Below are 14640 nucleotides of genomic sequence, written 5' to 3'. Positions count from 1 at the left end.
AAATAGACTCTATTACTAAAATTGTATACATTTAGACAGATCTTTCAACCTCTGAGCCTCTTAAATGTGAATATTTAAAATTGGGAGAGATTAAAATCATACTTGTCAGGTGTAATATGAAGATTAAATGCTAAAATGTATGTACAGGAATTTGGGGATTACTTAGCCATAGACAGTGTATTAGGCAGGCTTTGCCATAGTAATGGTGTGTAACAAATAATCTCCAAATCTCAGCCATTTACAAGAAGAAATATTTCTGTTTAGATTAAATGAGACTTGGCTTGTGTGTTCTGTTCAGATTTGCTTTGTATATGTCTACATTCGTAGGTCAGAGGTCATTGGAGGAATTATTCTGTCATGGTAGTAAGCATCATTGCAAGAGATTTGGTGGAAACTTGCCAAGTCTCTTAAGGCATTAACTGAGAGCTGGCATTACGGTCACTCCCACCCAAAGTTCATTGGCCAAAACAAGTCACATGACCAGGGTAAATATTAGTAGATCAGGAAAGTTCACTCTGCTATGATAAAGAAGAGTTAATATTTGCTGAATAATCATCCCATCTCGCTCAAAGAAGTATACTAAGTCTTATTTTTTTCCTACTCTAATTTTATTTATGTGACTATTGGCTCTTTGCCGTAGAGTTTACTTTATGGTGTCTACTTTGTATTCCTGAAATTACATCACAATTCCTTTTTCTTTCTTTTAGTTATAAATTGTTGTGAATGTTATACTTTTCATTGTAAACAGGTACTTTAGAAAATCCCTTAGAAAAAGAACAGAAGCTTCTGATTCTCCTTAGAGCTTCAGAGGGAGTCTTTTGTGACCGTCTTGATGGAATTCGTATTGATCCAGGAACAATTGGTAAGAGAATGGTATAGTTTTTATTAAACTGAAATAAGAATATGTGTGTATGTGTGGTAGAGAAATACCATTTGTAGAATGTGCTAAATTTTAGGTACATGTCTAGGTCATATTTCGTTATTATTTTCCTTACTGGCTCTCTTGTGAGCAGTGTCCATTTTAGAGATGAGAAAACTAAGACTCAGGGATGAAGAATAACATGCAGAGGCCACACAGCTTTATAATGTCAAAACTAGGATTTATATCCAGGTTGGTCATACACCAAAGTCTAGTCTAAGAGTCTGTATTATTTACTATAAATATTATGTAATTATTGATGCAGTTTTAAACTGATACAGTCTTTCTGTGCCTGTGCTGATCCCTGAACCCAGCCACATGATCTAATTAGTGTTTTTGAAATTTTCTCTGATACTAAATTGAAGGAAAGAGTGAAATATTTCTTTCATTGAATGCCTAAATTTTTGTGGTATCATAAGTAAGTGACAGATTTTAATCCTTTTAAATCCTTTGTAATCTCCTTGAAACAACTAAGAAATGGTGTCATTTCACAGTAAACCTTTGATGATTGGAAATGACCAAGAAATCTGCTTTTATGGTCAATTGAATTTTCTGGATAATTCAAATTTAAGGACATGAACTGCTTTTTGTTATAAGCATTGTGCTTGGAAATCTCTTTAAGTTACTTCAGGATCCTTCTTTGCTTAGCTGACTAAGCCTATAGTAAAAAGATAAATTTTTGTTTTAAATGATGATGGTATCTTATGAAATATTTTTATAAAATGATTACTGTGAAAGATTGGTTTCACATCTTCTGAAAGTGGGATTATTTTTACACTCACACATCTTGATTTTTAGTTTTACTATCTTATGACTTTTTTTCTGAATTAGAGAATAGAAAAACTATGGATGTTTATATAAATGGTTGGGTGCTAATTAATTGTATTTTTAGGGGAATCAACATTGGATGGAAACTTAAGGCATATAATTTGTACCTTATTGGCTTACTTCTTTTAATTATGAATTTTCTGTTGAAAATTGTGAAATTTAAAAATGTTTAGGTTGCTGGCTTGCAACAAAATCAATGTGTCAATCCAGGGTAGAACTTCTATTTAAATATGTATGAGTATGTTCATACATATGTATATTTACTTATCGAAAGTGTTAAATATTATCTAAAATTATCTAAATTAAGACAGCAGGTTAGGAACAAACACTCCAAAACTTCAAAAGCCAGGCTGAGTGTGGTGGCTCACATCTATAATCCTAGCACTTTGGGAGGCTCAGGAGGATCACCTGAGGCCATGAGTTTGCGACTAGCTTGAGCATTATTGCAAGATGCTGTCTCTACAAAACTAGATACCTTTTCTGGGCATGGTGGTATATTTCTGAAGTCTCAGCTAAAAGAGGCTGGAAGGCTGAAGGAGGAGGATCCTTTGAGCCCTGAAGATGGAGGATATAGTGAGCTATGATCAAGCCACTGCACCCAGCCTGGGAGACAGAGCAAGACCCTGCCTCAGAAAAAAAAAAAAATTATATCTCATAATATTCAACATCCTCATATAGGGTGATCCTTTCTTTTTTGCCACAAATTAAGATGCTTTATTTGAACCATCCAACATGACAATGCTTCTTGTAAAATGGAGCACTTAAATATACTTTTTTCTCATAAGATGGACACCTTCATACATGGATTATCACACATTCTGCACAATAACATCTGGAATTAGTTTAATTACCTGGTCTTGATGCCTCTGAAGTACTTTTCTTAGCCAGCTGTTGCTTCTTTCCTTTTCAGGGGTTTATGGGAAAGTTCAGCTTAACGGTGCTTATCCTAAGAAATCGTGGACACGTCTTGGAGCTGATATTGCCTCAGGAAATGAGAGGTAAGAAATGACAGTACCTTTGCACCTTTTTCATGGTTTCATTTACTTCTGCTGAGGTTTCGTTACTATATAAAATTCAATTTTAGGTTCAGCCTTATAATTCAAGGGAGAGAAAGTGGAAAAATAAAGGACCTTAAGGATTTTTTTTTATTCATAATCTCTGTAAAATAATAGGAAGAAAATTATGGAAAAGGTAGGAGAGGAACATAGTTTATTCCAGGAGCAAATTTTAAGTAATACTTTATTAATTGCTGTCAATAAAATTCCCCCCAAATATAAATTAGGTGGGATAAGAAGTGTGAGGTGAGAAAACAAGAGTCTGAATTGAAAAGGTAGCTGCTTAGGATATAGACAGAAATAAAATAGGATAGAGATGAAGCAGATGAAGGATCATATGAAATTTAATAATACATTGGAGGTGGTAAAGAACACAGTCACAGCTGTTTCAAACTGAACAGGTAATATGAAGAACAAACTGATGGCAAGCTGTCATAACACCGAAGATGAGACTGGAAGATAAAAATGATGAAAGATAAGGTATTACAAGTAGAGATCAGAGCATAGTAATATAGATGATATGTCCTTTTTGATAAGAGCCTAGACTAACTACGGTAGAAAGAATAATGAAAACTAGAATGGAATGTACATAACAAAGCTGGGAGTGAGTCACAGTTAATTGGAACACATCAGTATCAGGAATAATGGTTGCTTCATTACATGATCCTTATAGGACAAGAAAAAACAAGGTCAGAAAAAAAGCAAAAGAAAAAGAAAACATGAAGAGGTGATTCTGTGGTGGATGGGACAGTGGAGAACACAGGAGCAAAGGCTTGTATGGTGGAGGACGTGGAGAGCAGAGGCTGAGCACGACAGGCTTCCAAGGAGTAGTACAGGGCCACATTCATTGGTCATACTAAGAATTTCAGTTTTTACCCTCAGGGCCTTGTGAAGCAGGAGGTTTATAAAGAGGTGGTGGGGGTAGAAGGCAACACTTAGAATCATGCTTGATATGTAAAAGAAATAACTGTAGGCACAGTGTAGATAGTAGGAGGAAGCTAACTGGATCCAGGGATGCCAAGAAATAGTATAACTTATAGTCAGGGGCTGCAGGAGCCATGAAGAAAATCAGGCAGCTTTAGAGGCAGAAGATAAAATCTATAAGGCTAATTGAATGTGAGGTGCTTTCTTGGGTTCTGATTTGTGTAGATGGATGGCGATGTCATTCACTAGAAGAAGACTAAATTTGGGGCAATGATTATATATTCTGATTTGATAATTTGAGTTGAAAATGCCTTTCTGATCCCCAAAAGGATCTGTGAAGCATTTCTAACAGGGATCAATGAGAAACTTTAATTATAACTAAAAGGTTAGCAAGTTGGAATTTGGCAGGAGCCATATAATGGATTTTTTCTTATAAGAATGTGTTAAAAAACCTCATTCAGAGTCTGAGCTACAGGCTATTTTGAGAGAAACTCAATTTTATTAATTAAAACTATCCATAGTCATTAGCTAGCTACCATTTATTGAGTTCTTATCATGTAGGCTTGCTCTATGTCAGGCCTCTACTATGCATTTTACATACATTATCTTATTTAAATCTCTCAATGTTATAAGTTAGGTATTATTATCTGTATTTTATGGATATGAAAACTGAGGCTGGAGAAATTGAGTAAGTTTTCTAAGTTCATAAAGCTAGAAGTTCCTGAGGCTGGATTTTTATCCTGGTTTATCTCATTCCATTGCTTGTGTTGTAAATATTATAAATATTAAAAACAAAACTTCTTAGTATCAGTCCCGAGGAGAAGTACTTTAATGAGTTTATGTGAGTGGTATATAATTAAAATACATCGTGTATTCATTATATGGGTGGCCCATCTTTTAAAAAAATTTAAAATAATTTACAATTCATAAGAAGTTGCAAAAATATTAGTTATAGTTCACATATACCCTTGACTCGGTGCTTTCTGCTGACAGCGTCTTATATCCCCATAGAACAGCGGTTCTCAACCTGTGGGTCGCAACCCCTTTTAAACAATGACAATATATTGCGGCATTAGGAAGGTTGAGAACCACTGCCATAGAATATTAGCAAATCTGGCAAGTTGCTATTGGTACGGCATTACCTGAACCACAGTTCAAGCCATTTCTTCAAACATTGCTCTACAACTTTCCCTACGTTGAAAGTCAACTTGATAAGCCTTTCTATTATATTGTGATATGAGTATGTTTCACTTGTACCTTTTTGTGAATTTTCACCAATAAAATTAGAGATCTGAATTTATTTGTATATAATTGATCTATTTTATGAATAATGGTAGCATGAACACTTCAGAGGCAAAGTTTCATGCTAACTTTATAAGCTTATACTCATTCCTCACATTATCAACCAAAGTCTGCTCAGCAAGATATTTTGAAGAGAAAAAAAATTTTTTGTTCTATTTTATCTTCTCTAGCTTACTCTTTAGTGTAACTTGTTTGACTTGACTTTTGAGAGACTGGTGATCAAAAATGTTAGATATTTTTGGATTGTAAATAAGTGAAAGCAAGTGAGATTGAGATACAAAGAATTTCTGTTTACCCAATACAAGCATTATGTGTATTTTTACTTGTGTGTCTTCCAAGGGTAACCATTTATTCTCTGAAATTCAATGGTTACTTTGTCAATCAATGTTGTCATAAAGATTTAGATCTTATCTCGGCCATTGTAAGATTTTAAACAAGGCAGGGACAGGGTCTGATTTATGGTTCAACCTGATTTATGGCTGTGTAGAGGAATGACGGTTGGTTGTGTGAAAAACATTGCATTGTTTCCAGGTGACATGTGGTGATGGCTTAGAGTAGGCTGGTAGTGATGGAGGTGGAAAGATGGATGCTGAAGGCAGAGGCAACATGATTTGCTCATAGATTGAATGTGGGTGAAAAAGAGTCAAAGATCACTCTAAAATTTCATAAGCAATTGGGTGAAAAGTGGGACAGGGAGAGGAGAAGGATTATGAGGAACCTCTGCAAAGGTTAATTTTTCCTTATTCCATATCTCGTTCAATTTTAAAGAAACACAGTGTATGAGGCATTATCCTATCCTTTTTTCTTGTTTATGTTCATTTTCTCAGGCAGTTTATTTTCTTTACCTGACAAGTAAAAATCATGTACATTCATGGTGTACAGGATGATGTTTTGAAGTGTACATACATTGTGGAATGTGTACATCTAGCTAATTAGCATGTGTTATCTCACATTGTTATCTTTGTGTTGACAATACTTTACATTTTTAAAAAATATAATACACTCAACATTTTTAAAAAATATAATACAATATCAATAGTCACCATTTTGTGCAGTAGGGGTCCCTCCCATCTAACTGAAATTTTGTATAGTTTGACCAATATCTCCTCTCTACTCCCCATCACCCCTGGTAACCATCATCCTAGTCTCTATTTATATGAGATCAACTTTTTCAATTCCACATATAAGTGAGATGAAGTAGTATTTGTCTGTGTCTGGCTTTTTTCACTTAACATAATTTCCTCCAAGTTCATCCATGTTGTCACAAGTGACAGGATTTCCTTCTTTTTAAAACCTGAATACTATTCCATTATGTGTGTGTAAATTTTTTCTCTATCCATTCATCCATTTATAGACACCTAGATTGATTCCATATCTTGGCTATTGTGAACAGCACTGGAATGAACACGGGAATGCAAGTATCTCTTGGACATACTGATTTCATGTCTTTTGAATATATACACAGAGTTGGGATGGCTGGGTCATATGGTGGTTGCATTTTTTAATGTTTTGAGGAACTTCCAGAGTGTTTTCCATACTGAATATACTAAATTATCTTCCTATTAACAGTGTTAAAGAGTTCCCCTTCCTCTACATCCTTGCCAGCCCTTGTTATCTTTCATCATTTTGCTAATTCTGATGGGTGTCGAGTGTCTCAAGTGATTTATTAGCATAATCTGTCATTTATGAGGAAGTAACTATGAACTGAAGAAGAAATCAAGTTACTTGGTACCTCACCCTTTTCTGCAGGACTAGACCTTTAATTTGAATGTCATAACTGCTTTTATATTCCAAATATCATTAATTTGACAGAGGAAGTAGATACATACATATATCCATCTACCTCCCCTGTCAAATTAATGATGTATTCTTTGTGTATATTTTGTTTGGAATATTTCTTGTCATTCTCCCTTCTGCTCCATGCTCATCTCAGCACTTCACATGCCACTCTCCATAACAACTTTTGTATTGGCTCTGAATAGTAAGTGAAATAAGGGAGACAGTATCTTTCATCTCCTTTCTACTTTGAAAGATTCTATCACAGCCTTCGCAAGGCTATTGGTTTCCCCCCAGCACAAATGTCCCCACCATCTGACAATATAAAATTTGATTTTGTGATTTATAACTTTAAGAAAAATATGCTTTCTAGTGCATGTCACTCATCTGCTTAAGGTTTGCATTAATATATCCTATTCCTCCAAGTGGCTACAGGAGATGGGAGTTTTTTGTTGTTGTTCAGTTGGTATATCTCTTAGCATCTAATACAGAACAAAATATAGAGAAGATAGCTCTTAAATAGCTGCTACATTGAATTGCTGTGTATTCTCTAAAAATAAGAACTTATTGTGCTTTTTGGCTCAATAGTATTTTACCTAAGAAGTGAGAATATTGAATTTAATTTAAAAAATGTCTATAATTTATTTTGCTTATTCATCAAACTTCATTATCCTAATACTTCAGTTGAAGTTTTAGAATATGGAGTTGATGGCCTTATCTATTTCTTGGCAGGAGTTCAGGATCACATATGTAACCTATAGAAGATGATTGATTTAGGGGTTCTAATATCAGATTGATTAAAATTTTTTTATTGGGAAAATGAGTTTGGAAGGCAGGTTGGAAATGGTATTTCACAGTGAAAAAGAGCTTGAACTTTGAGGGCAGGCAGACTAACTCTTGTTGAACAATTAACTAAATGTAATACTTTAGTAAATGACTCCCTCTGAGCCTCAGTTTCATTTTCCATAATTATGAAAGTACTAATGCTTGGCTAGTGGAATAGTTATAAGGATTAATTAATGTATGCAAAATGTATGCAAAATTCTCATTCCAATTTCTGGAAGAATGTAAATCTCAAAGCAGGGTAGCTATCATGGTAATTAGGATTCTTTTGGTTGAAAGTAAAAGTAACCCTTCTTAATCTATTTGCATCAGGCCCTCCCTCCTACACCCTTACTCTCATATTTCTCTATTTCCAACTCTTTTTCTTCTATCAAAGATTACTTTTCTGTATTCTGTAGTATGTTAAATGAATTCACAGCTGTCTGGCTTTTCCTAGCTTTACCAGCAGAGAAGACATTACTGTCAACTCCTAGTTTCACTAAAAATTCCAGGGGAAGGATTTTGATGAAGACACAGGTTGGATCCCACACCCACCTACGGTGACGGGTTTCTGGAATTTTAGTGTGTAGTTCTCACTACAACTGCTTAGTATGATGGATGGAGAGAACAATTGTCAGAAGGGGTGTGATAGGTTTCCTGGAATAAGGGAGGAAGAAGGAAAGTCAGGTAGACAAATAATTGGTATCTACCATAGCCATTATTGTTGTCGTTATTAACATCATTATAGGATTTGATTTCTTCAGAACCTAGCATAGTCTAATACGGTTTTAGGATCCTTATTACATTTAAACTGAAGTTACCAAGTAAAATGGACTCAGTAGAGTGTGGCAGTCTGTAGCCATTGCTGTTGTTGGGGAAAAACACTTTGGGATCTGTATACTCTGAGCCTGTGGACATCTTATTATCATTAGGATGTCCCCAAAGTTTAATTAATTTAAGTTGTAGGTGTCTAAATGCGGATGTTTTATACATAGCTGTAAAAACTTTTAAATCAAAATTGGAAGCATATTTCTTGTATTATTTGTAATTAGTAAGTTTTTTTTTACTAATCAGTATAATATTTTTCCTGTATAAGGGCAAATATTCATGCCAAAACAAAGGAAGCTGTGCTTCTATTTTGTTTATATTTTTGAAAAGTTATCTTTAAAGAGAGACTTCCACAGTGATAATTTATAATTTCCTGTCTTCTCACATGTTTTCCATTTAGGTCCAATTAAGTTTCAAACAATTCTTTTTAATTTTTTATTTGTTTATTGTTTAAGGTGTGTTTTGCTCAGAACAACAAGCAGTCTCTCCTCTTTCTTGTACCTATGCCAGTCTCATTAGTATTAATCAGAGGCCTGAAATACAGCTGGGATACTGATTTCACAGTCGCTAAGCTAGGGTTTCCTGAAATGAAGCCAAAGTTGCAGATTAGGACTAGGAGTAGTGAATATTGAAATTTAAGAAAAATTGACATTTGACTAGCAGAACCAATTAGGCTGTTGATACGGGCACCCTAATTTTCTTAGACGTTACCAGTGTTGCTATGTGGACAGAGAAGTGAAAGGCACCGTGTTCGTTTGACATCTGTAAGCTGTTCTCATGACATAGAGAATCCCCAAACATCAGGAGCATGGATGAAATATAAGTTTTCACAAACCTGTAAAGTTTTGAAAGCCGTAATAGAAGAAGTCAAATTAAATTAATTCATGTTTTCAGTATAAAGTTTGAACTAATAATTTTAATAATTCCTTCTATACTTTGTTTAGAACATTGCTAGATGCTAAGGAACTTAGACAGCTAAATTTTCATGTTTTTATTAAATATTTACTACTCATGATAACACAGTTGAATAGCTGAAAAGGTAAGAGTTCAAAATCATCCACATAGCAATAGTATTTGTTATGTTAAATATATGGTGTTCGGGGAGTTCCATGGAGAAGAGGGAGAGGCTGGGAGTTCCATGGAGAAGAGGGTCCCATGGACTTCTTGATGGCAGAGTAGTAACTCCTGTCAGCTTTTTTTTTTTTTTTTTTTTTGGGACGGAGCCTCAAGCTATCCCCCTGGGTAGAGTGCCATGGCATCACGCTCACAGCAACCTCCAACTCCTGGGCTCAAGTGAGTCTCCTGCCTCAGCCTCTCAAGTAGCTGGGACCACAGGTGCCTGCCACAGCACCTGGCCATTTTTTGGTTGCAACCATCATTGGTGTTTGGCGGGCCCGGGCTGGGGATTCGAACCCGCCACCTTAGGTGTATGTGGCTGGTGCCTTAGCCGCTTGAGCCACAGGCGCCGAGCCTCCTGTCAGCTTTTAAGGATGAGTGGACTGAACAGTGATTCAGGGGAGAGTGATTAGATTTATCTGGCTGGGGGGAAGAGAGTTTATATTAGAAATTTAGGGAATAAGGTTTTTAAAATTTACATTAGGCTTCATTTTTTGTGTTATACAGTTTTATAGGTTTTGACAAATATATTAAGGACATGTATCCACCTTTATATTATCAGACATCATAGTCTCACTGTCCTAAAAATCCCATGTTCCATTCAGGATGAGCTTAAATCTCTTTGCAGAAGGAACTTTTCAGAGCATTGTCATGTTCTATGAGATTTATTCAATAATATAAATAATAATAATAATAAAGATTATCTAGGTAATACAGATTATGAAGTGAAGGACTGATATCATGTATACTATTAATTGACTTTGTTGTGATTTTATACCCATAGTCTTACTTTCTGTTTAAATGAGTTTTTTTTCCTACCATAAGTTAAAAAAGTTAGATTGAAGGGAGCATCACTAACAAATCCCCCACCCACGGATAGGCTAACATTTTAACATGCCTCTTTCCTGTGTTCTATGTTTTGTGCATATATTTATTGAAAAAGGGGCATATTCATTGGATCTTGCAATTCTTCTACTAGGAGTATATCCAAAAGACCAAAAATCACTTTGAAAAAAAAGATATTTGCACCAGATTATTCACTGAAGCTCAAGTCATAAAAGCGAAGTCATAGGAGAAAGCCCAAGTGCCCATTGACCCATGAATAGATTAATAAATTGTGGTATCTATATACAATGGAATATTATGCAGCTTTAAAAAAGATGAAGACTTTATCTCTTTTATGTTTACATAGAGGGATCTGGAACATATTCTCCTGAGTAAAATATCTCAAGAATAGAGGAAAAAGTATCCAATGTACTCAGTACTTCTATGAAACCAACTTATATTTACTCACACTTTCTTATGAAAGATAGAACCCAACTATAGCCCAGGATGAAGGAGAGAAATGGAGTGGAAAAGGAGGGGATGGAGGAGGTTTGACTGAGGGAGAGTAAAAGGCAGGACCACATCTATGGAGCATATGGCAAGGGTACAAGTCAAATCTGTCAAGTATAGAACATAGATGTTTTGGCACAGTAATCAAGTAAATGAAGTGAAAGCTATGTTGATTGGTTTGATCTAACCACGTCAGATTGTATTAAAAAAAATCAGCACATTGTACCCCACATATGCATGAATGTATTCATGATCTATGTGTATTTGACTTAATAAAAAAAAAGACCAAAAAGGGGGCATATTATTTTATGTCCCTTTTTAAAAAAAAATCAATACATTATGAATCCAATTCCTTATAATTCAATGCTCTGCTACAATGTACTCTTAAAATGGCTGTATAGTATTCCTTTGTATGGTACATGGACTTTTTATAACCTCATAATTATGAAATACAGGAATACTACTTTTCTATTATCATTTATTAAGTAAGAACTAAAACTCAGACAGACAAGGTGAGGTTATCTAGTGGATAGAACCCTGGGCTTGAGAAGCTGCCTTCCTTTGTCCTAATTCAACCTGTGATTCCATTTGTTTATCTAGTCTTGAGTTTTGCTAGTTAATCTTCTTGGCTCTTAGTTTCTGTGTCTTTAAAAGCTAGCAGTTGCATTAATATTTTGTAGCTGTGTTTTCTAGGAAGTCCTAGTACATCAGGATCAGCACAAAGACTAAATTCATTCATGAAAGTCACATTAATTGATAGCAGCCTTTTTTCTCTATATAATTCTACTTTTTTCTTCAACCTTATGTGTACAGGTTTGAATTGATTACAATCTCTGGTTCGTAATAGACTCACCATTGGCCCACAAATGACCAACATTAATTTTTTTTACTTATTTTGTGGGAGTTAATGTTTTATACCAAACCTTTGTTAATCCTCCACCCATACAGTAGACTCTCAAGAATGTCTTTTAGGCAGAATTTAAGTTTTTCTTTTTTAAATACAAATGGCATATGTTTTATTTACCCTATATCCCTAGCACATCGTATAGTGTCTTGTGCATATCATTTTCTCAGTCGGTATATGTTGCATGATTCCCCTGCTCATGAACTCATTATTGCTCAGATGAACATTTAGTGGTAGTGTCTACGAATTGTCAAAGCTTGCTAAAATTTTGGCGTTAAAGAGGCAGTTTATTAAAATAAATGACATATGCTATTGAAGTTGGTAATGACTATGAATAGAGAAGAAAGCAGTCATATTCACTAGGAAAAGCTAGGCAGCAGTGAAAAACTGAACAGAAATCTTGTTCGATGTGAGTTTAAAAATACTCTAAAATGAACAAATCCCTCGTTGTTTCATAATGCAATGAAAGCACAATGGCTGGAACTTAGCACACTGGTGAATACATACTCGTTAGTCCCCACAATAAGATGGGAGGTTGGAGAGAAGGTATAAATATTGTGTGTTTCAGAGGAGGATACGAAGTGAGAGGAGTTAAGTGACTCATGAAGGTCACACAACTCGTAAGTGATACTTTCAGGATTCACATTGGTCTCTGTCTCCTACAATGAAGGTAGGAACCTTAATGTGTGATAATAAACTTTCTAAAACTAGCATGATCATCTTCAGAAAATAAAATATCTCTTCTGAAATGCCTTTATTATTCAAATTGTTGCCCAATCCAGAAGGAAGGCTGCTACAATAGAAAACCATGTACCCGTGCATATACTAAATTCTAGAACTTTTCTGATTTCTTGTTCCTTTGCTTTATGTTTTGTGGCCGTAGAATAGCTTTGCTTTCCCTGTAACACATACATTTGTGAGCCAGGAAACTGACTCTACGAGCAGCACGCCTTTCACAAAAGCCCCTTTCCATGGTCGTCTGCTGCTATTTCTCCTGTAGTCTCCCCAGCGATTTCTTTCTCTAGACTTAGTAGGTTCTCTGTGTTGCACTCTCTGTATATTTGATATCTTTTTTTTTAATGCTATTACAGAATTATTGTGGAGGATGCAGTGGACTGGAGACCCCATGACAAAATTGTTCTCAGCTCTTCTTCTTACGAGCCTCACGAAGCAGAGATCCTCACTGTGAAGGAAGCCCAGGGCCACCACATTAGGATTTACGAGCGGCTCAAACACCGGCACATTGGTAAGACTTTGATTAGTGGGTTAAAGGATGTGAATGAGCCAGGAGGGACCTGTTCAGCAACCTACCTTAGGGACTTTGAATGGGATTGCCATTCAAAGGAGAAAGATAATACCTTTTCACTGCTCTAGACTCATTCTAGATGACTAACCCTTATTCTTTCATTAATTGTATTGCCTAATTTTAAAAGAATACTTAGATATCATTTTTTTTCTTGGCCTTTTATTTATAACAGCAAGTCTAAGAATGGAAAGATCAAGGATCTTATTCAAAGTTACTGGCAGTTTTGTGGCTAAGCCAGTATAAAACTCATGGGCACTGAGTTTCCAGTTCATTTCTTGGCACAGTGAATTATACAATCCCTTAGAACATAGTAGTTATTGTAAAAAATGACTTCATTTTCCATGCTTGGAAAAGTGTCCTTCCTGACATGAAGTACATTTTATGTGTTGAAATATATTTATTACTATTAATGAAGAAAAAAGCCAATACCATTTTTTTTAAAAAAGGTATTGAATATTCATTTGCACTTATACCAGTTAAAATGTACAGGTACAAATAGTAATAGCAATCATCTTCTTAGTTCACTCTAATAAATAAATCTAACCCGGGAGAGATAGCTCATCAGTGGCAAACCATGGAAATAAAGGAGTTTAAAAATGTATTGATATCTCTGCACGTGATAGAGAAGTACATGCTTTCATCAGAACTGTCTAAAACTGTGTCTACATCACAGTGCCAAGGATGATTTTTTTTCTAAAAAGTGGCAGAGAAAAGAGAAATTTTCAGCAAGCCTTGCCTGTGAGATCCAAAGTAGAATGCAAATGGCGGGCAGTGAAACAAAGGAGCTTCAGGTCCCACTACTGAGGAAGCTGCTCAGAGAGCCGTAAGCAGAGAGGAGGTTGCTGCTGCCGCCATGTGGCTTTACTTCTCTCTCTTTGGCTCTTATATGTTGCTTGCTTTGGCCACGTCATTTCTTCAGGTGATCTGGGATTTCCACTCTCATGAAAGAGGTCCATTGACAATGTATAACCAAACACCAAAGTCTCACACTGACACATTTAAAGAAGGTTGGGGACCCCACTAATTGGACAGGCCTGCCTTGACTACCGTGCACCAGTGGTCTGTCTGGGTACCCACAGTTATTGAATTCTTGCTCAAACACTCTCATTCTCATCCCAAAGAGAGACAAGTGAAAAGGTTTTTCATTTCTCAGCTGACATTTGTGGAGAATGCCTGAGGAAAAGTAGACCTTCATGTCGGTAGGACTTGCAAGGGGGAAGGAGTGTTTTCATTTGTCATTTTACTGAGTCCCCAGCTGGTGATTTCTGAAATAGATCCTTAAAGGTTTTCTTTCTTTCTTTTTTTTTTTTCCATCCCAATTCCTGTTGTCCCAGGAAGTGCCCACGTCATGGATGACGGCAGGCAAATTCGTTTGGCTGCTGAAGTTGGACTGTTGACCCGCAATATACAAATTCAGCCTGACATTTCATGTAGGGGGAGAGTACTTGTGGGGTCCTTCAGAAATTCCAACAGGGAAGAATTTTCAGGTAAATGAAATTTTAAGTTACTAAGCATTTACTACACC

General features: G+C 35.7%; 1 protein-coding gene across 1 annotated transcript in view; it reads left to right on the top strand.

Annotated features, from left to right (window-relative positions):
* The window catches only part of PKHD1 (PKHD1, fibrocystin/polyductin), a 435622-nt gene that overhangs the window by 297919 nt on the left and 123063 nt on the right, over positions 1–14640 (top strand). The window contains exons 53-56 of the mRNA XM_023513135.1: positions 749–862; positions 2658–2745; positions 12901–13055; positions 14450–14602. Of these exons, the coding sequence (XP_023368903.1) occupies positions 749–862; positions 2658–2745; positions 12901–13055; positions 14450–14602 (510 nt within the window). The remainder of the gene's footprint in view (positions 1–748; positions 863–2657; positions 2746–12900; positions 13056–14449; positions 14603–14640) is intronic.

The sequence above is a fragment of the Otolemur garnettii genome, unplaced genomic scaffold (assembly GCF_000181295.1).
Source record: "Otolemur garnettii isolate 467f Iridium unplaced genomic scaffold, OtoGar3 scaffold00035, whole genome shotgun sequence".
Classification (NCBI taxonomy): Eukaryota; Metazoa; Chordata; class Mammalia; order Primates; family Galagidae; genus Otolemur; species Otolemur garnettii.
The sequence above is the reverse complement of the archived record's forward strand: the minus strand, read 5'-3'. Positions and strand labels throughout refer to the sequence as shown.